The following is a 25,082-nucleotide window of genomic DNA, read 5'->3' on the forward strand; positions in this document are numbered from 1 at the left end:
TAATACACGAATCGATTTTTGTTTCTTTGCTTATATTTTGTTTTTGTTTTTTTTTGCGTACTTGTTCGTACTTACAACGCAGACGGAGTGTGAGTGTACGTAAAACTAACAACTACAGCAACTACAAACATTCCCTTCAAAAATAGAAAAGTGCAATATGTGCAGTAAGAAGAATAAATATCTTTTGCTGTGTTTGTGTAAACATTAAGTGAAAATTTGTTAAAAATCAATAAAAATTTTGAAATCTTTGTACGCTCGCTGAATAAATAAAAGCCGGTTAGTAAATCTACATTAATATAATTCAAAATAATTGATATATAAATTATCAACGAAAGATTTTTTATAAAATTTTTATTAAATTTCATTTATCGATTTGAAAAAAAAAATAATTTTTATTGTCTATAATTTTATGACTGTATTTAAAAATTTGTTAAGTTTATTATTGTTTGCTTGTCGGTATAATTTATTTTTATTTATTTATTTATTTATCTTTTTTTTTTTTTTCCTTACAATTTTCACTGCAATCGTTGTCCGTTATTTGAAAAGCAAGGCAATGGGAGAAAAATTTCACTTTATTGTTTTTGGAGAGTCGGATTTCGCGTTCGCATGTTCGTGCGCTCGTTCGTTCGTTCTTTGATTCGTTCATCAGAAGTAATCATTGCAATCATGCTGCTTATAGCAATTGTTTGGTGGGGATCCAAGCAGGGTGGTGATTGTGTCAAAGCACTGTTTCATATACAATAAAGCAATTATGAAGATTTCAAATAGAGGGAGAGAGTGAGAGCGAATAGTGGTTTGGTTTGAGTTGATGGAAAAGAGGGATAAGTGAGTGTTATGTAAATCTCTTATAATTTTATTTTATTTTTTTTTTTTTTTAAGATGGACACGTGACATTTGTTGTTTTTCTTTTTTCGTTTTATTTGGTTAGCTTACAAAACTCTCTTTCGTATTGGAATTTACAATTTTTTGGCTTTACATATCTAATCAGAGTTGCCAATCGCCATATAATCTAATTAAGATGTAATGGTTAAGGTTTCATATAATTACACTTTACAAGTATTTTAATTCATTTCGATTTAATTCAAGGTGAACAGAATCTTTTTGGCAAAAACAGGGTGCCCGCACCTTTTCCTTCCAGGTAAATTCTGACCGTGTCGAAAAATGAACCTAATTCTCTTCCTAGCTTTAACTTAACCTTAATTCCTTAGGATCCACCTTAAGTGAATCTTCAATTTCCTCGCATATTTGTCTTCTAATGAGAAGGAGTTTTTCTTTCCATGCACATCACGTCTTTTAAGGATTTTCACCTGAATCACCAGTGAGTTTCATTGAATGACGTAATTCTTGCTGATTTAGTAATATTTCCGTTGTATTTGCGAGATCTTCCTATTCAATATCATTCCAAATATTGCTGAGTACACGTTACTTTGATACATGCTTGGACGCAACTGTATCATGTTTGCTATCATTTGTCTCGCTATATGTAAATATATACATTTTTTCTAAATTTTTTTTTAAGCCCCATATATATGCATATATATACCCCTGAGTGGCCGAGTAGACAAAAGGATCTAAATTAAAAGGTGTGATGGACTTAGATGTTAGTGCTTAGAATTTGTTTCACTGATATCTCAAATGCAATACAAAGCAACAAATATGTTGCGGCTGCGCCCAAACAAATATTAAAGTGGAGCAAATTCACAAATTTACAAAGAGATAAATAAAATAGTTTGTAGCCTCTTTTCTATTCCTGGTAAAACATAATTTAATATTTTGCATACGTTTTTGTTTAACTTGCTTTCGAGTCCGACTGTAATGTGGCAACCGATGTTATAAAAGTGGGCGGGGGTAGGTTCATTTTGCATCATAGGTTATGGCAACTCTGAATTTTCTCCAAATTTAATACATCGTGCGTCGAACCTTTTAGCATAGCGTTAATTTTCATGTAGAGATTTTTACTCTCGTGTGAATTTTTATTCTCTTTCACTCTTTATAGCTCTTCGTTTTCTCGTGTTTTTCTCATTTAAAGAAAAATCGCGCGCCTTTTTTATTTTCTGTACATTTTCATATCATATGGAATAGATACAGAAATTTACGCTAGATACAGAAACTGTTGTTGGTTAAATGTTATTACGCACACAAACACTTATCCATATATATATCTATACATCTGTAAACGTATACTTTGATATATGTGAGTTTACATGGCCAGTGTAAGCTAGATAGATAGATGTATTAGTATAAATGAAAAAGGTTGCAATTATTTGTCTGTCTGTCCCTCCCGTCTGTTATTTGTATGTACATTACATACATGGTACGGTTGTGTGTATAGGCCATAAATTGCTTTTTGGCAATCTTAAAGCTTTGTCCGTTTCAGTCGATTTTTGGTGGCTGCTGTGTGGCGGACATTCAACATTGACGGAGCAAACGAATCACGTTGAGTGAGCGCATTTCGTGTTATCAGTGCGTGAAAATATTTAATGTGTAACAGTTTTTGTTATTATAGTCTTATTATGTGTATTTCTCTTATAGTGCGTATATGTATGTGAAATTTACAATGCAAATGTATGGCTGCGTCAGAGTGTTTGTGATTATTAACCACCCTCTTGGTGTTTTGTTGTGCAGAAGATTAATAACACAGAAATTGTGTTTTGCTTTCTTTTTCTTGTTTTTTGTTTTCTTTTTGTTTTTTTTTGTTTTTTATTTTTATTTTTTTTTGCTGTATGAGAGTCTAGTTTGTCTTTTTATTCGAAGAGTTTTGCTCTCCATTAGGTACGTAGATACATACACATCTTGTTTCTTTGAATATTAAAAGTTAGTTTTTTGACCAAATTACGTTAGAGAAGATATTTCCTCGCGTTTCTTTTCCTTTACTTACGCTCGTTTATATTGAAAAAAAAAAAAAAGAAGCGAATTCGCATATTTTGTCGAATAACAAAACACAATTTGTTTCGTGCGGGTAAGGAAGGTAAGGTAAAGGAAAAGAAGTAGAAGTTGAAAACAAAACAAAACAAAACAAAACAAAAATACACTTGTGATGATGGTCGGTCGGTCGGTCGGTCGGTCGGTCGGTTGGTCTTATAGTCAAGTCGGTTCAATACAAAGTGAATTTATTTTGCCACTGTTTTGACTGAGAAGAAAGAATCGCGGTTAACATCTGAATGTTTGTTCACTGTTGTTGTTATTTTTATTTACTGCACAAGTTGATTGAAAAAGCCGGTGGATAAATTGTGTGTGTGCGCAAGTATGAACGTGTAATGGTATTGCTAAAAGTGCGTGTAAACCATATCAAGCTATCGTCGAACTCAACAACAACGGCATAATCACGGTATAATTTTCCGCATGCTACATATGGTAAATACATCGTCCACTCGTCATTAGCAGCCGCAATAGTAACAACAACAATGACAACAAATTACCATATCAAACAAATACGGCATTGAACGGTTTTCATATTTATACGTTTGCTTGCCGTATACGTATACGTATATGTGCTCGTTTTAATGACGATTATACTTCGTACATGGCTGTTTATTAGTACTATTTAGATGTTGTGGAGAAATGAAAAATACAAAAAAAACAAAATAATTGTATCTCTCATCCAGCATTTAATTGACGTTTTAATAAATCGGAATTTATAGCAATTGCTTGCTATGTGTGTGCGGTGTTGCCCGTAGAAAAAAAATGTGTAATAAGTTCGCTACGCTTTTAGGGCGATACGATCTCTTCATTGGTTTAGGTTCGAAATTTCTTGTAGCATAGGAAAGTCACAATAATTGAAGTGGAGGACAAATTATGATTATAATAGAGAGGGGGAAGCGATGTATAATAGATCGCCATTACGATCCGTTCTCTTACTTGCAATCCGAACTGAAATGTACGAGACCTACGAAGGACAGTCATATCACTACGTTCTCTGTTAATGTTAGTTATTTATTTTATCATTATTATTATTGTCGTTGTGGTGGAAATTGCATACTCTTTCAGATTGCGTACCATTCTCAAGAATAAATTCGATAAAACACGTGAAAGGTGTGCAAGAAGTGGCAACACATGTAAATGCGCCTCTAATCAGTAAAAAAATACGACAGCTTGATTACCAATTAATATTTCCATTCGTTATCGTTTATCTATATACGGCAACAGTATCCTATCATAATTATCCTAACTACGATGGTAACAAAGTACTCCGTCTCTTAAAAGACTCATGCAAATCCGGCGAAGAACATAGCAAGAGCTTAAAATAAAAGTCATTTAAAAAAACATCATGGACGCCATATTTGCTGCGTATTTAATTTACTCTTATTGATAAATGAGTAGAGTATTCCGCTATTGAAGTTCTCAGTTAGCTTGAATGGGCGACATGGGCAGATATTTTGCATTGCTTAGTATAATAAAAAGGGGGTCTATCGCAAGTTCTTTTGAGTGTTGTATACATTCGTAACTTTGCACCAAAACTAAGTCAGAAGCCACCATTTGCTCCGAACTCCCGTTAAATGTTGGTAAACTGCTCTACACCACAGATCCGGCCATTACGCCCATAGGAGGGCTAGCCTAAGCATGTACAAGACATTTTGGGAGAAATACGTACGTGTTTTGTTATTGATGGTGCGGATCGGATCACTTGTTTTTATAATGACTTTGGCTAGAAAAAAGTTTATCGTTTACTTTATCTCTGAGGATGATGAAGGGTACCCTCACGGCAAAATGGATCCGTTAGGTGTTTGTGTCTATCCGTTTGTAGTAATCAATTTGACGTTAGTATATTGCTAATAAAAAAAACTAGGAATACAATATTTTTACATGCTACACATTGCAGCGGTAGTGTGAAAACATTCAACTCATCAGAGTGTACTAAGCTTCATATGAACATTTTTTTCCTTATTATTATTATTATTTTTTTTTTTTGAGTGAAATTACCGCACATTGGCGCTTAGCCAAAGTGGAAAATTTCTGGTTTCGCTTAACAAAGCCAATATTTTTTGTAGCTTTTTTCAAAAAATTTATGATTAATTCGCAGGACAATACTTGGGGAAAAGAAAGAATATACGAAAACCGCAGACTTGTGAAATATGATACATCATCCTTAACTTTCTTGAAAAGGCATAACAATATGCCTTGAAGTCCAAATTTTGTTGTTTTTGCGGTGTAGCGCATTAAAATACTACTTGCGAAAAGTTTTTGTTTTAATAAAAAGAACAGTTAGATAAAGGGTACGTTTAATTCTTAAATATTGCTTACAAGCAGTGCAATGGGTAACCGTTTTAGTAATGTTTTCATTTTTAAGGACTTTTCGCCAAAATGATGCGGTGCTCTTAAAGGGGAACGTAAGTAAAAGCAGATAGCGCTTCTGCACTTCCTTTAGACCGGGGACTGCATTAACTCTAGACGCAACAGCAATGAGATGTAATTTCTCTGTTCTTATATTAGTTTGATGCGAAGGCAACATGTCTCCCACGAATCTAAAACTTCCGCCATTTCCATTGAACGTATTCTTTTGTGTATATACTTGTGAGTAGCTTGTTCAGTTCTTATAAAATATTGCTTTCAGTGGACACAGTATATAGTGCTAATAAAAAAATAATTTCTATACCTTACATCACTTGTGGTACAAAGGTATTAAATATGTGGACGTGTATGAAATGCACAGCGATCGATTCGGTGTCACTTACTGTATTGGTCAAAACTTGCCTGTCTCTTTGTTTGCCTTGTTATCTTATGTTCAACCTTCTGATGAACATTTTCGGCTCAAGGACAAACGCTATTGAAAATGATTCTAAGAGTCTGAGTTTTTTGAAAAGTCCTATATGAATAACTGTAGGACTGTATAGGGTACACTATAGTATTTTTAGCTGTTTTGTCTGCTGTTTGGATGCACCGTACAGAATAAAAAGTATATTTTAAGCCTGTCAGTAATAGCTTTATAAGTCTTCTCCAACATTAAATGCCTGAATAAGGCAGTACTATTATTGTACTAGTATTGTAGATATATCGTAGATTTCTAAAAAGTCATGTGCTTGCTCGACCTACTACAGAGACCGTTCACCGGCATGAAGTTAGCTTTTACTAAAAAGTGAACTATGTTTACTGATTCGTTTTCATCCTAAGATGTTTGGAAAACATTGAAAAATGGGTTATAAAATTTGAACGAAAATAAGAGATGTGCGTAATATAGGTGCGTGATATTATAAAAAACGTGAGCAAAACAAGATACATTACTTGAATGAAAATTAAAATATGCCATATCTTAAAGGAAACGCCTCCCCCAAAAGCCTTAGTTCATTGTGATACCTTTCGGGGCACAATGGCGGAGAAGTTTTGCTTTACATGTCGTGCGTAAAAACGTAAAATCATTTCTTTGACTTTGTTAAGACAAGGCGACCTAAATATATGCCTTTGGAACTTCAACCCGAAAGCTTCTTTAACCGTGTTAAAACGAATAAGACCGTGTAAAAAGAAAATTAAACTCATTTTGCTGGATAGGGTTGAATGTGAACAACCAAGAAGAAGAGCTCTGCACCGAAAGTAACTGACTGTTCGTCACTCATGTATACCAAAATTTGTCAAGGGCTTAATGCGAGGGCGTGCCCTACTCAATTACGAGCATTTTTCGCCAATTTTAGCAACCTTCAACAGCTAGAAGAGCTTCACTACACTGATTTATATTAAAAATTTAAATACCCTGCAAATGTGGACGTAAGATAATCATCTGTCACTTTTTAAAGGTGATTGTCTTGGAGAGGGAAGAAACTCAATTATACTTACCTGTATATTTGGCAAATAATGGGCAAATAAATTTAAGAGCGAAAGCTACAAAATGTTTTGGTCGTAAGCAAAACTTTGAAAGTATAATATTTGCTTAAGTCCATAACACTTCAAAAATAACGCGAAAATGTTCTTTAATACCTATTGTAGGTCACCATATCATCGTCATACTTGAATTGAAGTGCTTTGTTTGCCTATTTCTTTTACATCGCATACATCTACTTGCATGCATGAACACATATACGTACTCACTATACAGCTATCTATCTAACTCGGGACATAATATGGCGCAACTACTTCTCAGAGCCAAATAACCGAAACAAATCTAACGAAAACTCTACACATGAAGCAAGAATGAAGAAGTACAACGCGTTTAACTATTCTCTGTACATGCACATAAACCTTTTCTCTACACCGTGTGTTGGTGTGTGATATAATTTTCAAATCACGTTTTGCCTTAATACCTTTTTTTTTGCTTCATATACTCTGCCTTAACTTACTCTCTCATTAATCAAAGGCAAAAATCAGCGAGAGAGTGAGCAAATTAGTGAGACAGAGAGAGAGAGAGAGAGAGAGAGAGAGAGAGAGAAAGAGAAAGAGAAAGAAAGAAATTGCGAATGAGAATAGAAGACAAAAGGGTTTTCATACATTTCATGATTTCTTTTTTTTCTTCTTCAGTATGCATAAATGTGACCGGAGATTTTACGAAACGAAGCCGTCCTCGTTACTTTTGCCAAAGTTGAACTACAATAGTAAAGTAAAGTACACTGCGAATGTGCATATTTGGGGTATGAGTTTTCATAAAATCAAAATCGTATTGTAGTGAAAGGGTCTTTTTCTCCAAACAATGGAATTGTTGTTTCTCGAAAAGAGAAAAGTGATTAATTCATGAAATTAATATACGTGTAATTTGCAAGCCTTTCCGCTTACCACCGACTGAGCGAAATAGAGTGCGAACGTGAGAACGAACCTCAGTGACTTTAATTATTATTTTTTTGAATATTAAGAAACAAGACACAATAGAATGTTTGTTGCGGAATAAAAACTCTTCTTAATAATTTGTAATTTTCGCAACTTAAGTTCATCTGTTGTTTTTATTACTGCATTTCCTCGACTAACTAACTGATGATGCTCTTGTTATAACTGCCGTCAGCGGTCCGCGCGGCTGTCTACTTAGTTAGTTAATTCTGTTTTGGTTTTTTTTGCCCAGTTGACTGGTATTAAAGGTGTATTTTTTTTCTTAGGACTTTTTTAAAAAGTGTTGCTAATGGTTTAATGATGACTTTTGACATAAATTCATGGCGACGTTGTCGTTTTTCCTTCTTGCTGAAGTTTAATTGTTTTTGAAGACAGCTACGAAGCTTTTCAAGTGATTTTTCTATTTTGCTCCTCTGATTATCTTTCTTTTCTACATCTTTTGGTAAATGTGCACTAAAAAAAGCCAAAAGGTCAGCTATAAAATTGTAATTTTTCATTTTACTTTTGTTTACGTTTTGGGCGAGAAAATGATTGTAAAGATGTCCGCGGCTAAAAATGACTTTGGATGATTTGATTAATTTATGTTGGAAAGAAATGTTTTCAAATTTTTAATTCAATAAAAAACTCTTAAAAAGCCAAAGGAATTTCTCAATTAATTTCTAATTTAATTGAAATTTTAGCAAAAAAGCTCAAGATGTAATAAAATAAAAATACACAACTTTTTTTGCTAATACACTCCACAAACTGAAAGGATTTATGTGCATAAGCAGACATGAATTTCAACACCCACCACCCACCATTCACCCACAGAGTATGGCTCTTATTGTTTCATTTGAAATGAGATTCTAAATTATGTCTACTCATCTGGTTTTCTTATCGTTAACAATCATATACTTGCAAAGCTTACGCTTGAGAGAGATGTCTCTGCTAAATTTCTCTGTTTGTTTATAAAGTAAGAGATTCGTTAAACATTATTAATAGAATTTCAAATGCAAGATGCATAAAAGGAAAATCGGAATGGCAACAACGCCCACCAAAACCCGATTATATTTTGACGTCTTTGGTAATCTTGTAGTAAAAGCGAATATTCATGTTTTTAAGACGATATAGACCAGTTATTAGAACAAGTTTCGAGCATAGGAAGCAAGTGGAGGTAACCCCTATATAATACGGCGCTTCTGTACCGTGGATTCACTGTAACACGATTCGCGAATTGGGTGCATATCGCTATAACACGGCACTTCTGTAGCAAGGAGTCCCTGCAGCACGGTTGGAGAAATGGGCGAAACCCTTGTAACACATGAAATGTAATAAAAACTCTTAAAAGCCAACTTTATGGAACTTTTTATACTCGTTCTATAAAATTTACTCTACACAGCATAAAGAAAGGCTTAGGCTTACCCGAACAGTTAGAGTCACATTTCCTAAATGAAGATCCTTCCAATGAAAGGACCGCAACGTTTATAGACGTTGTCTGTATACATTGTAAATAAGTTTATAAAGTATGGTCTTAAAGCCCACCGGATAGCTTAGATCATATACTCGCATGTATTGAAGGCTATGTGTTTGAGATTTGCACCCGCGAGCATTGAGTTGTTGGTCGCTTTGCCCCTTCGGCCACTCATAAGGAATTTTAGAAAGATCTTTTAACGAAAAGCATGCAGTCGAAAATAACACTGATATCATCTGAAGGTAATGCAGAATAAGCTCACAGGGGATGATGATATCTTGCCAAAAAAAGTGCTCAATACTGATGAAGAAAACTTTCTTTAATTCATATTCATTTGTCTTACTTCTTAAAATATTCCATTCAAGATATTTATTTACCTAAACTATGAAAATGTAGCATTTTTTTTTTAATTTCTGGAGCCTGACACCTCTCTTCGTATTAATTCTAACCATTCATAATTTGTAAACGACCATAAAAATCTTGCCTTTTTAACAAGACGTTGCTTAATGAAAGGTTATTAAATCCGCTTAAAAAAAAATACATACCGTCGACGAGTGACCTCATAATACTTAGCTTAGTCTCCAGATTCTGTCCTGCGCGGTTTTTATAAATTGCACTTGATGTCATGTAAAGAAATGACCGAATTCCTCGTCTCTCACAAGATGGGCTTTATTTTCGTAAGAAACACTTCAGTTACTGGGCGATCTTATCATAATTACCTTACGGTCCAATCTTATTCTTTCTGATCACGGTTTGTCTCAATAGACAGTCTGTATAGCGAACGCTTCTTTAAGGAATTATTCTATTCCCAATATCTTCAAGGAACACTCGTTACACCTTGAAAGAAACAATTGAATCACTGTAATAATATTACTATTGGGTGTGGCACACGAAACTGGGCGTATTTTGATGGAAATCAGTCTTATTTGAAATATACTTGTATACAAGGTTTAGTAGTCGAAATAAGCAGCGTCAATATCTACGGTCTTTTGCCTCTTACCGACTAGCGGATGCCGTTCCTGTAGAAACTTTCTAGTGTCTCTTCAACTATGGAAAACTAATGATTTGCTGATTCGCTGATTGCGTCGACCTAGACTTATGTTAATTAAAAGAAGACAGCTTTAGACAATATGCCGCAGTCGGAAGATGTTCTCAGCCTAAGCTGAGCATCACATGTTGATTTGCTGTTACACGAGACGAATGCATTGTTTTCAAGAGAAACATTTTTTGCACAAAATCTTACAAACCACTTTCAAACTCTTCGACAGTTTGCTGCATTTTCACCCCAAGTCACGTCAACTTAATCATTTTCGTAGCTCCAGTTGCATTTTTTTCCGGATTAGTGCTAATGACTTCAATTTTCTTATGTACACTTGATATACACTGAGCAAATATTTTTAAGCAGCTTATTATAACTTAAACAACCGTACAAATATCAATATCTAAGCTAAGCTATGTATATTTCAAGTACGTTTCTGTAAGCAGTCCATTGCAGTGCTTATTACGCTTTCCCTTCCCAGTTTCGGTTTGTCAGAAATTTTAGCCGACTTTGAACTTTGGTAAATCAAGCACTTTATTTTAGAGGTGAAAAGACAAAATCAATTCGATCCTTTAATACGACCTTTCCATAAAAACCTGTATATATTTGACGTATTAAAAAAGAAGAATCAACAAGAAGTGATTCATGGCGACTATATAATTGTAGCCCAAAATGAATAAAATATTTTTTCCTGGGTATGCATGGCCAGTTTTCGGTAGTTAACCTGTAAAGTTTTTTGGTCTTAGACAAGTTGGTCAGATTTCAACATTTTCCTGGCTGCCATAAAAAGCGCAAACGATCCTTTCCAGCTATTAGTCGGGCTGTCAACACTTTTCTTTTCTAATGAAATAAAGAATCCTTGATATTGTTAATCAGCAGGCGTGACGAAAAACGCAAGGGATAAACAAATCTTACGATGACTTGTAAGTCAACATAATTTATCTATTTACCGCGATCAAGCAGAAAACAATCCGGATTAACTCTGAAATTTTGGGATCGACCAAGGACGCGATTGCTCTATTGACCGGGCCTTCTTACATTAGGCGACATGAAGAAGACTACACTATGAATTTGGGGAAAATTTTGTGCTATTTTCACTACAAGATTATATTCCAAATGATTGCAGAGGCTTAAGACTTGACTTCAATTGTATAGAGCGCTTTGTTGTTTGCTGGTTGTTTGTTTGTTTGTTTATTTGTGTATGTGTATAGATAACTGTAGAAGCATGTGAAGAAGCAGTCTCAGGAGACCATTTATCGCAAGTTACATTGTGTGAATAAAACGTTGGCTTATCAAGTTATCTAAAGTATTAATAATTAGCCATAATTGTATCTTACACCACTTGTCATACAAGAGTATATTGAGGTTATGCGGATGTATGGAACGTTTAGAAAGACTTGAGATCGAGGCACCATTTATTATATCTTAGTTTGTTTGTCCGTCTATTCTTCCGTAATTTTTTGAGTTCGAGGTGCACGTCCCTATAGCTAAGATGTTTTGAAAAAATTTACACTTAAGAACGAACGCTATTGAGAACGGTTTGTCCGTCGCGTCTTCTTTTCTTCAGCCTATAGACCACAATTTTTAAGATATTTTGATGACGCTACTGCAAACGGTTCGAGTAGAAAGACATCATCGACTCCGTTTCATATAATGGCTTACTTCTAAAAATCGTTACATAAGTAACCATGCGGTGGTATAGGGTGCCTATTGGTGAGCCGTGACCCGCTATAGCCCCGTTACTTGGGCTTCCTTTTTATGTTTTCATTGATATGTTATCAACCCTCCTGAGTTCTTTTAATCACAATACATAGTTATATGAATTAGTTACAAAATTTTATTCTCCCTACCCTTCTGACAACAGCACTATTTGCATTAGTGATGAAACCCACAGCAACAATTTTCGACATCACATGTATTCAATTTATATCAAATTAAACAATAATTGGATATAAGAAGATGGGAAAATTATTGAGTAATTCTCAGAAGACATTTTCACAAGGCATTCGATTCCGTTTATAATAGTAATTGCTTCCCATTAACTATTTATGAGAACGAAAGCAAAAACAGAAAGAAAAAATTTGTCTTCATTTCAACTTTTATTGAAAATCATATGAAGAAATTATATATATGTACAGGCTGTTCTTTCTCTAGCAATAATAATACTTTAGATACTTTATGATCTTCTTCTTCCGCAAAAAGTTTCAACACATAAATCGTTTAGTGGTTCCTCTTGCCATTAATTTGTCTCACGAAAATTTTGCAAAAACAAAGTCATATAAACTGAATAGTTTTTTTTCGTTTTGTGCATTTTGCATGCGCTCAATAAAAAAAATTGGAATTTTATTTAAAAATGTGTAAGAGAAACTCTTAATTGCATAAATTAGTGGATGCAGTCAACAAGAGATCTAATCTTAAATAGCATATCGAGCAAATATACGCCAATCATTCATATTTCTGTATATATTTTCTGCGTAAGTGATCAAGAGCTGTCAGTCAAGTCATTTTTGTGTTCAATTTCAGAAGTAAACGAAAGGTATATGAACCTAGTGATATCAATTATAGCTCTTCTATAAACACTAGATTTACGGCACTCGTCAATGCGGTGGACTTCTGATTTCAATCTCAAAAATCGTGCTTAAGGAGATAGAAGATACCTTCAGACGTCACATACTGATTTTTAAGGATCTAATGCACCGAACAATCTTTGTTACTATTTCTAGATGTATACGTCTTTTTAGTGAACCTGTCAATTTAAGGGATAACGTTTGTGAATCGCGGAGGTCGCAAAAATAAATATAAAGATAACATTCCATCCCGCGAATATATTTTTACGTAACCGGTATCCAAGTATTCGCCAACCAACCACCACTATACTTAATACAGAAACGGACCCGATTGGCTTAGTAATACGTCCACAGTTAGCAATTAAGTATTATCGCTGTTTAGCATTTGTATACAATTTTACACTCAAAAGTTTGGGTCGAAAGTTGCAGAAAAATGTGAAGCACTTGTCATTACTTTTCGAGGTTGTTCGAGAACATATTCGTAAAAGATCAAGGTGTATGCCAAATATCAGCTTCATATCTTTATTTTTGCGTTTCAATAAAACAAAGCGTCCGTAACGTAAATCTAGTGTTAATACGAAAAGTATATGAAAATTTTTAAACTTTGCCCGAAGTCTTTTTCAGTTCGTAGGCACAAAAAATCACACCTGTTCTCTAAAGTTCATTGAAATGCCTAATTCGATGTGTTTCTAGAACAGTCGTCGAGATCGATTAAATGATCCCCTTACAATGAAGAAAGCCTTAAACCTAACCTAAACTAACCTAAACCTAACCTCAAATGCTTTCTCCTGAATATAATAAACTGAACGGCGCTACTTTCCGTAATCAGTGTTGAGTGTTAAGTGACAAGATAGACCTTAATCGGACTTAAGAAGAGCGGCGCCAGAAATAACCTGCAAGTTTACATAACAGAGTTTTAGTTGAAGACAAGCAGTGTAAAGGTTCTAAATTTATATTGAAGACTGATTTATTAAATCAGTCCTATGTGAAATACAAAATGCATTTAGTGGAAAGTAAAATCACTTTGTTGTTTGCCAATTTTCACTTCATTTGATCTCTTTTCGTCTGAAACCATGTTTTGCACTTTAATTTTAGAAAAATGTTGTGTTTGCTTTATTTATTTTTCCCATGAGATATTATTCACGATTTATGCAGAGGAAAAATCTGGAATGCGTATTTGAGTTGATCGGAGTACATGAGTTTATACCGGATGTTTTGATAAAAAATTGTTATTGGTTTTTTATTTTGTAATAGCTAAAGTAGATTTTTAAAAAAAATCGTTTATTGATTAAAAAAATTTTTTTTTATTATCAGTTTTTTATTTTATATACGATTGTTAGTTTGATTCGAAGTTCTGTTTGTTAACCCTGTTATGGCCATGTTGCTCCCTTTTGAATGTTCTGACTTTTCGGCTTTATTGTGTCGCAATAAAACGATATTTCCATAGGGCGACATTTCGACATTACATAATTTGAAGGTCTCACGATCTTCCTATACCGCGATAATCCGTCATTATCACCTACATCTACGACTTTCCCCCATTTGCGATATATCGCTGTGGACATATCCTAATCGCCCGATATCGCGAATGCTTAATATTGTCACGTTTGGTTATGGCAGTGTTTTCATTTTCCTTAGTCGCAATATTTTGATAGTTTCTTTCCTATGTTCGGATTTCAATAAGACGGTATTCTGAACCGATAACATTTAAATGTTCTGATAGTGACACTTTCTATCCCTAAATTTTGACATCGTGATTGTCCGACATTATGGTATTCGGTGCATCTGTTGCGGTTTATCAGACATGAGTAAAAAACTAGAGTTTTTTAGTTTTGGAAACTGAGTTCATCTTAGATTATATTGTACCGTGTTTGTATCCTTTGATCGATTTCTCCCATTTTCAACAATAAATTGTGTACAAGAATTTCCAAGCCTCTGCGACCAGGAGAACGTGTATGGCAACCATATGGACAGACGGACATGCTTAAATCGGTTCATAGTTCGATGCTGATCACTGAGAGATCACTGATGAATATGCCCTACATTTTCGGTGATGGGTATAAAAAAAAAGCTATTTGTCCTAACCCTTTAACGAGATAGCCTATACTGTAGTGTAAGGTTTGAAAAAGGTATTTTGACTTGGAGGAATCAAACAATTATACGATACCGCATTAGTTACGGGCTCATTTGGAAATCCAAAAAAGTTGATGCATTTTTCGAACTATACCGTTAGCATCACGAGCTATATAAGCTTAACCACGACGTTGCATAGATGTAAAAGTCTAAACTAATGAAAAACTTTTCGGCTTTGATATGTCTTGCAAAGACGAAGATACTCGTGCTTTGTTAAAAGTAAAGGTTTTTCAATGAATTTCTTATATTTAACTTTTTTCTTCTTCTGTGGTTTTGAAACTTCGAAGTAGTTTTGAATTTCGCTAAATGTAAACCCTAAGGAGTTTATTAAGCCATACTTTGCTACATACATCTAAAATATAAGTAGCGTGAGTGTGGATATATATGTTTGCGTATAAGCGCACAGATGCATACACATACATTGTAATATCTGTATCTTCCTCATCACTGTTTCGCTGGCTACTGTGCTACCGTGTTTTTGAAATCTTTTCTAATTGCCGTCGGCTCTTTATCTTCTCTTGTTCATGTTCTCATTTCTTTCGTATTTTACTTGCAGATATATATCCACAGATTATCACTATATGTATATGAACGAACTTCAAAAGACTTCGTGCAAACGCTTTAAAAAAAAAAAAAAAAACGTGACTTATGTGCAATGTTTTAGAGGCTTCGGCTTTCTATATCTTATACTTATCTACTTTCGTACATTCATACACTTTTATGTGTATTTAATATACGTTTAAATTAAACATAACAACAACACGGCCAAGTAAAAATACACAGTATGCAACTTATAACGGAAACTACTGCAGCAACAACAACAACCACAACCATAAATAGTAGCCTAACAAATAAGGCTAAAGCACCAAATACGACAACGCCGCCAGCAACAGTAGTAGCCTCAACAGTGGCAGGGGCAGGGGAAGTGGCAGCGGCAGCGGCAGCGACGAGGGCAGCAGCCATATCAGCAACAAATTGGCAAAAGCCCAAAGTGAATGCATTTAATGAGCTATTCACCTGTTACCTGTGTCAGGGTTACATGATTAATCCAACAGCTATAGATAATTGTATGCATGCATGTAAGTAACAAAAAGAGAAAAAAGAAAATAGACAGACAAATATTAAGATTTCCAAGTGCGAAACACAGTAGGCTGGCATACGCTATGGCTAAAGGGTGAAATGTTTATTTTGTTTGCTTTTAGATTGTCGCAGTTGTATAGTTAAATATTTGCTGAGCGAATCTTTTTGTCCCCAATGTGAATTGAATAATAGAAAACCCGTAACGCTAGTGAATTTAAAGTAGGTTTTCCTTCAAAATAATAATTTTTATTTTAAATCTTGTGTATTAAGTCAATCCTTATTTTCTATGCAGATCTGATGATATCATGCGTTCAATTATTTATAAATTAGTACCTGGTCTCTATCACAATGAATGGGAACGAGTTAATAAATTCATTAATAATTCTCAGCTAAATAATGAAAATACAACATCAGCAACGGCTGTTGCAGTCAACTGTCCGGCCGAATTGGAGAACTTTTTTGCACCTACTGAGCCCATCAGGTAGAAATTTTATGCTTCTTCTCAACCAAAAGCGTTTCTCTACATAAATTTTATTCGCTGTAAACTATCTTTAATAAAATGATGAAATAACATCTGTTGCAAATTTGTTCTTCTCTTTAGTCTATGTTTAGAGTATCACCCATATTTTGCTAAACAGATTGCTGATGAGAATTCCTTACCACCCACACGTTATCTGCAATGCCCGGCCACTTTCAAAATTCATCATCTGAAACGTTTTCTTTACTCCAAATACGACATAAACGCAAGCAATCGATCAGTGGGCTTAGACATCATGTATGAGTATGAAATTTTACCCAATGACTTTACACTGATGGATGTAGCATACTGCTACGAATGGAAGAGGGTAAGTCGAAGTGGTTCCAAGCTATTTACTAGAGGGAGACTTAAAAAAAAGTTATATCCAAATTTGATTGGAATTTGAAGCGCAGGCTTCTCCTATATCGTATCGAACATTCTAACGCCTATTACATATCATACACGATACATGTATTTGTAAATGCTTGTTCGCTGTAAATGCTCTGCTTCTGAAAATCTTCGTCCGATTTGTCTAATCGTACAACTAGACAACCACATTACAGTAAGGAGTACCTTGAAATCAAGAACCCAGAGAGAAAAAATGTGCTAAGGTTATACGTATAAACCCGCGTTTTGATATCAAATGGTCGTCCGCAGATGAAGCCTTGTAGCCCGTCAGTACCGTTGCGCATGAACGAACCAACATAACTTTTGCCCCGATCCGTAAATTGATTTATAATAATGCCGAACGTCATTTAGCGAGCATTTGAAGGCAATTTTAAAGAACTTTCAAAGAAACTAAATAAAAAGAATTCCGTTATTCATGCTGATGAAGAACATGGTTGCACTTTACAGAATTTTCGATACGTGACAAACGGTTTTCCTATGTGATGTTTATATAAAAACCTTGGAAATTTTTCTTGCCTAACATTTCTTTTCTTCCATAATTTTTCTCTATTTTTTATCGACCCTTAGCACGCTCCTATGAAGTTTACTTATAGAATCTTAATCTACAGTGAAGGTTTGTTGCCTTCAAAGGAATCCATCACACCATCGGAGGGCACAAAAGCTAGCGACATTGTTGAGAAAACTTCTTCTATGCCTCCCCCAGTCCAACCTCTAGCAGCTAAACGTAATGATTTGAATAAAACTGTAACCAATCATGACGAACAACCGCAATTGCTTGCTGCACCCCCTCCTACGCAGTTGACATCGGCGTCTGTATCAAATACCTCTAATACTAAACCTAAAAGCAAAACCTCAAAGACCAAGGAAACGAGTTCGCAAGAATTGAAAGCTCCTGTTAAGGTTAAGGTTACCATAGCTCGCAAGTCGTCCGAGACAAAGAAACACAATTCGAAGCGTTCAGCTAACGATGATTTCAATTTTACTTCACTGACAAACGATTTCAAAAGTTTGCGAAGCAATGATATTCGCTATAGCAATTATTCCATAACCTCTTCTGTAAATATAAATAACAACAATAAAAGCAACACTAATAATAACATCAGTAGCAGCGATATTAAGAACAATAGTAACAACAATAACAACAGCAGCAATAATAATAATAATAATAATAATAACAATAGCAACAACAATAACAATAGCAATCACAATAATCATATTGCAAAATCCAAAGACAAGCTTACGTCTGCTGCATGTGCAAAAGACACAACAGATACAGTAGGTAAAACGAAATGTGAGATTGTGGTTAGCATACCACAGTCGCAGGTTACCAAGTCCGCATACGATTTTGAAGAAGAATTGGATAATCAAACATTATCGCAATTGAAAAATGCCAGCAGAAAATCATCTCATAATTCTGCTAAAGAGATTGCAAAAGAAAGCAGAAAAGAAGAGTCTGCGAAATCGAAGCCGAAGAACGTTCCCAAACTTAAGATTGAACTGAACAGTTTAAAGAGTAAATTAATTGAAAAGCCCAAATCAGCCGATATACGCTTAGATAATCTAATGGAGCATCGTGCCAAACAACGTAAACTTTCCCTAGATGAAAGCAAACCATTGAAAGAGAAAATCGATCTAAAAACCTATGCTAAGAATATCGGTTTAAAGCCAATCGAAGTGCAAACGAACGCGGAAGCCAGCGAAAGTCATGACAAATATACCCCGAATGCGTCGCCCATGTCTTCCTGTTCGTCGACCACTTCGTCTTCGAATGGTAATATAAATCATGGCTCAGTTGCCGATCATTCCACGTCATCGTCGTCGTCATCGCATAAGAAACGTAAGAAAAAGCATTCCAAGGAATCAAGGGAATCGGGTGGTAGTAAACGCAAGAAACTTCATGCGGAAATCTCATCGCATTCGGCTGAAGAAAGTCTTAAAATGAAAGTGAAGTTGACACCGCCTCACAAGAGTCACAAGCAAGATCACAAGAGGCCCGCAGCAATTCTACTTGGACCAGAGTTAGAAAAATTATCAACAAATCTTAAACAAATGCCTCTCGATATTTCTTCAAGTAGCGATGATAAAAGCAAAAAAGAATTAACGCAAGAACTCCAGCGATCTACGATGTCTGCCTTAACTGCAGCAACGGAAACAATAACAAGTTGCACCACCAGCTCATCTAAAAGATTACAGGATACGAAAACTTGTATTCCAGCACCCATAGTAATAACTAAGGAAGCTAGTAAGACGTCAACTGTAGCCATTACCAAAACCTTAGCCTGTATGAAAGGTTCAAAATTGCCAGCCTCCCCACCGTTGCCACCGAGTTTATTTAAAACGACCCCCTTAACTTTTACCACCTTTTCTACGGCGAATGCTAATAGCAACACCATTGTCGCTTCTAAAATCAATTTGAAATTACCGGAAAAAGAAAAATTTAAACCCATGCAACAATTTGTCAAATCAACTACTGCGCCGTTAAAATCTAATGTCAGCAGTAGCTTGGCAACGTTGGCTACAAAAACTCCCTACTTTGCTATACCTAATCCACCGAGACCGATTAACAGTAATTCAAATAAATATTTAAACACGCCCGCTTCCATAGCCAGTGAGGCTAACAAGCAGTTAGGAAATCTTTTGAAACGTTCTGCTTCTTTAGATGAAAGCAGTTCATCTAAAATAGGAGGCGGACTGCTAGGGAGTTGTGCCGCTAGTAAACAATTAAAGTTAGACCATTCTAACAAAATGAAATGTTACGGTGGCGCAAAAATTAGTAAAGCGGTACTCTCTGGAAATTTTCATTTAAAATCGTCAGACATACCATTGTATTCGCCATTGTCATCGGCCTACAATCAGACTTGTTCTGTGCCAAAATCTTACAGTGTAAGCAGCAGCAAAGCGGTTCTCAGCAACGCAAAAGTGCCCAGTGGCAGTGTGACAACACTGACGACGCAAGCAAATCCAATAGCCACTCAAGCGACAAAACCGAGTATAGAAATAGTGCGTTTTTCATCAGCCAATGAAATTACTAAACCAATCGCTTTACTTAACTCTCCTACCAAATCGAATACAGTAATGGGTCCTCCGTTATCGCTAGCCAGGGTAACCAAAAAACCGTCTTTAACTGGTCTCAAGGTAGTGCCCACTGCTGTAAAATCTCCGCCTTTAAGCACGATAATCTCCTTAAATCCCTCAAAGTTGCCGATAACCAGCGTCAATAATCCGGCGATAATGAATTTTCGTAATAGTTTAGCTATACCAAACCAAAGTAAAACTCCTCCTATAACGGGTAATAAAAGGACTGAAAGCTCTACGGTTACTATCAACGCTATTATCGCTGCATCCAATTCGGGAGTTAATGGCTCTGAAAAACCCAAGTGCAGCTTAAGAGAATTTCGCTTGCCTTCACGCGACTCGGCCTCAGACATTTTGGACTTATCGGCGTCAAAGAAAGTACCAACAGGTACGAATGGTACGTCAGTCATGAAACGGCAATTAGCCACAATAAGTGCTGCTGCTGGCGGCAGCTTGGAAATGGCTTTAAATAAAATCAAACAAAATATGGGATCCAACGCTAACAACAGTGAATCATGTAATAGCGTCAGCACAACTTCCAAGGCTTATAGTAAATCAGTAAAAAGCTCGACACCGAATCAAGATGATTTACTTAATCTGCATATGTTATCAGAGTCTGCTACGACGCGGGAAAAAATTGCAATCCCCGGCTCGGTGACATCCTCTATTTATGGAAAAACTAAACTGGGACAAACAGCTCTGGTGCGACAACAGAATGCCTCAGTACGCAATATACCTAATCCGTCAGCTTTAGCATTTCGCAATCAACAGCCGATAATGGTGCCCTTGGTCGCCATACCAAAATCGCTAACACTAAATGCTAATGATAACAACCTATCAATAAAGCCGAAAACTGAGCCTTCAACTCCTCCTCGAATACCTTTAAGCTCGACGGTGACGCCACAAAGCACTAATACAACAACGACGATCAACAGTTCCATGTCACCTTCACGATCCGTAACAACATCTACGAAAAAACACGCAAGTATAGATGAAGTGGCAGCGACATTAAATATTCGTGCTGCTGCGGCTGAGGCTTCAGCTAAGGCTACACTTATTAATGCTATTAATACTACTATTACCACTACTAGCGGAACATACCATAACGAAGAGCCAGTTCAGGTTACCACAACTTCATCTTTAAAAGCAATTGATCAACCAACTAAAACCAACAATGTAATGGTAGATAAAAAAGAATCGTTAACTGCGACGCATAAAAGTGCCCAACTGTCTACGACAGTTGTTAGCGATATCTTGGGAGTGGTAGAAATAAAACAAGAAATTCCTGACGACCAACATAGCGAATCCATAGCGGAACAAACGGAAATTAAAACCGAATTACCAACCACCACCACCACCATCACTTCACTAGCTTTCGCCAACAAAGACGAAACTTGCTCGTCAGCGATAGAGAACTCCTTAGCTACAACAACCACCACCACCAACACCACAGCTAGTGCTAAATTTTAAAAGTCATCTATTGAAGGTAAGTACACACGGGTATTAAAAATTTGATTGATTTTTAATAGCAGTAAAATAAGGGGCGGGGTTGTTTTTGCATACATATGCATATAAATGCTTTAAAATTACTTGAGACGAAATGAAAGGAGCTCTACCCTTAACATGTTCTCCCTGCTTATGCAAATTAATGACTTTGGGCTTTAAGCGTTTTATGCAAATTACATGACAGCGTTTGTTAAAAACAGACTTTTGTGCTATGTTAGGTACTCGTGGTAGAGGCTAAATTAAAAAAAAAACGTATTGCTTTTAGTTATGCACCATAACTTACACTCACTGATTTTCTCTTCTTAAGTGGGTTTTTTCAAACTGTTGTCTGGATTTCTTTTCGAAAAGGGAATTTTTAATAGAAGTGAATAAACGATTTTGAGAAACGACCTCCGAAAATGCTTTCTCTCCTACCTACTTTCTGGGATATGGACACATTTAGACTTTTTAGCGCTCACGTTCCAATCTTGAACATTGAGAATTTGACCTAAGAGAAGCCTTTTTTTTGAAGAGGAATGAGCAAAGCGATAAGTCCTACAGTGCTACCGGCTGTTTTGTCTTTGCAGTGCTTCTCTTTCTGGATCGCATTTGTAATCTAGATCTGCCAGGATCAAATAAAAAGTTCCATATCCCTTAAGGTGCCGCTCTCTCTGAGTTTCGGACATCAGAAATCTGCTTTAAGACGATAGATTATTTAAAATTAGTAGGTAAAGTAGAATTAAACCCTGAATACTTACAATAAGTTACAATGATATCCTTTCCACCTTTCCGGTGGTATCTGAAGATTTCAAGATAACACAAATAAAAACATTGTAGTTGGTCGCGGCCCTCCATTAAATGCCCTGAACCTTTATGCTTGATATAGTTACTCATGTAGCCCCTTTTAACATAAGATAGTATGTGCGAAGGGTTCGAAGAAATGATCCGCTATGAATCGGTTTCACAAGCTTTCGTTCTTGGGCCAAGACATGTCTTTGTACCAGCTTTCATAAAAATATCTAGCAAGCTGCCATCCGTGGATTGAACACAAGGATTCAAGACGGACAGACAAGCTTAACAAAACAGGGGTCTACTTTAGTATTTCTGGATACATCTACGCAAATGTTTGTTGCACAAGTGCACATATTGGGTATAGTGAAGACTTGCACATGTTTCAATATTCCGCTTTCTGTCTTACGAAGAGATATTTATTTCAGGATAACTAGTTAAGCAAATAGAGGGCGAACTAGTTCCGAAAGGCTTTTCTTCTTTTATTTATTTATTATAAATTACAATGCTTTTCTTTCCAACGCAAAGAGCTGTGTAACCGAGACTTTTCAAGGCAGACTAAAGAATTATAAGTACTTGAAAGTTCCGCTTTTCCGTCAACTTTGAGCATTAGAAACGACATAAGCTTTAGGAAAGACATATTTCGCTTATGTACAGCAAGATAGTTTTTGGGATGGAGTTGCACTTAAATTTTACGTGGTAAAATGACGACTTACAGCGCTCTTTCTTACCTAGAGACTTTTTTTCACACAACTTAATAGGTTCATGAACAGATAAAAATTAGTCTCATAAGCTCTGGTTTCTTTTGCTTGCGTATAGTAAATTACAGTGTCGCGTTATGTCTAGACTTTTCATGCTACAATGGAAACTTTTACACATTGCAGCGATCCGTTACTCATCGATTCCTAGATATTGGGAATCTGGCATATTTGCAGCTTGTAATGGAACACAATTTCCTCCCGTCCGCTATTTCGGTTTTGCTTACATGTAGTAGCTTACCGTGCTTCTCTTTCGAAGATAGGCATGTATTTAGAAGTGTACATACATATAATGCAATGGCATGCCGCCCCTTCAGATCTTGATACCAGGAATTACTAGAATAAAACTGCTTTTTTTTGTTACTTAGTTATAACCAAGGTATCATGTCATTGGTATTTCTTCTGTTTGCATATTTTTGCCCCTCAATTTACAAGAGTATTTGCTTGATTAGAAAATTGTGAATGATTTATATATAAAAAAAATGATCTGTCTTTTTGCATTAGCTTTTCATTATAGAAAAATGCTTCAACATTTTAACCCAGTGTAACTACAATATATAATGCGTTTGCTGTGACATCATTTATGGTACATGTATTTTAAAATAGGCAAGAAAAGCAAAAAAAAAATAAAAAAATAAAAAAATGAAAAGATTTATGTACAAACAAATAAACAAGCAAATGGCCTAACTATATGCCGGTATGTGTAGAGACGTAAGCAGAAACAAAGTTGTCAAACCTGATGATAATGATTGCGGCGATGATGCTAATGATCTAAATAAAACGCATATATAAAAACTCTAAATAATCATAAATATAAACATAAATAAACACGCATGGATGCACGCATACACAAGCGCACATTATGAATGAGGGCCAATGAATGTTGGTTGTTTGCGACGACGGCACTAAGTGACTGAGTCAATGAAAACTAATTGTGGAACGTGCGGAACCAGTTTATTGTGTGAAACGTTTGTTCGAATCTCTCTATAGAATACGTAGATAAATGAACGTAGATATGTGCGCGCGTGTGTGTGTGAGCCTGTGTACGCGAGTTTATATTTATCCACATAATAAATACATTAAATTATCGAGTGTATAAAAAAATCATCATTAATAAGCAAATATATAGAAAGAATTTAATACGCAATAAAAATAACAAAATTATTAAAAATATTCAGTAGTACTAGCAGCAGCAGCAGCAGCAGCAGCAGCAGCAACATCAGCAGTAGCTTTACCGAGTGTGTCTCTTTAACAGAAAAATAGCAAAATATCAAACGAAGAATTTCGAAAAGCGCAAGAAAAAAAAACACAAAACATAAAACGTATAATTGTCGAGTGCATTATAATTGTTTTGTGGTAAAGAAGTGAAAAATGCACATAAAAATTGGGGCCACACATAACAATTGATTACAACACGTACATGTTTTTACAAGTAGTAAACAAACGGACACACACACACACACACTCATGTATACATGCATACATACATACGTACGTACATAGCCATTTGTAATGACTTTACACATTTGCTCTATGTAATCCATTATTTAGCATTACAATTAGTCTCAAGCTAAGCATTAACTCACATACATACTACTAGCTGCATAAATAGCTAAACAAACATTAATAGACAAAAAAAATACAGTCGCAGACGTAGAGCTACACAAAATTGTTACTAGGTTTAGTTATATATATATATATATATATATATGTATAGCAGTATGGTATAGTATTTATAAGCACAAACATACAAAGCCCCCTTCTCTCCGCTCTTCTAGGTTTATCTCGTGCTCTAACTTTCAGTCTTTCTCTCTTTCTCTTTGACTTCTTCTCATACCCTCATACCCTTAAAAAGATACGTGCACATACACAGGTACACACAGCTAAACGAGCATGAATACAATACAGTATATATTTATTAACTGTGGTTTTTCATTGTACGTATATCTATCTGTCTCTTCTCGTCTCATCTCGTTTCGCCACGAACAACTAAACACAATATTGTGCAATACTAGAGCATCAACTTGACGAAAAATAT

General features: G+C 35.5%; 1 protein-coding gene across 7 annotated transcripts; it reads left to right on the top strand.

Annotated features, from left to right (window-relative positions):
• The first annotated feature begins 4 nt into the window (after positions 1-4).
• Positions 5-23,671, top strand: LOC119636832 (protein suppressor 2 of zeste). Of its 7 annotated transcripts, none has more exons than XM_038032510.1 (9): positions 5-276; positions 551-651; positions 2,773-3,550; positions 15,489-16,011; positions 16,135-16,231; positions 16,305-16,493; positions 16,614-16,857; positions 17,505-21,498; positions 23,549-23,671. In XM_038032510.1, exons 4-8 carry the CDS (start codon positions 15,717-15,719, stop codon positions 21,480-21,482), a joined length of 4,803 nt encoding a protein of 1,600 aa, XP_037888438.1. In that variant the 5' UTR covers positions 5-276; positions 551-651; positions 2,773-3,550; positions 15,489-15,716; the 3' UTR covers positions 21,483-21,498; positions 23,549-23,671. The 7 variants fall into 7 exon arrangements, with proteins under 7 accessions (XP_037888438.1, XP_037888442.1, XP_037888441.1 ...); XM_038032514.1 differs by having other exon boundaries at positions 2,773-3,354; XM_038032513.1 differs by having other exon boundaries at positions 3,204-3,550.
• Positions 23,672-25,082: the final 1,411 nt, after the last annotated feature.

This window comes from Glossina fuscipes, unplaced genomic scaffold (genome assembly GCF_014805625.2).
Source record: "Glossina fuscipes isolate IAEA_lab_2018 unplaced genomic scaffold, Yale_Gfus_2 28, whole genome shotgun sequence".
NCBI lineage: Eukaryota > Metazoa > Arthropoda > Insecta > Diptera > Glossinidae > Glossina > Glossina fuscipes.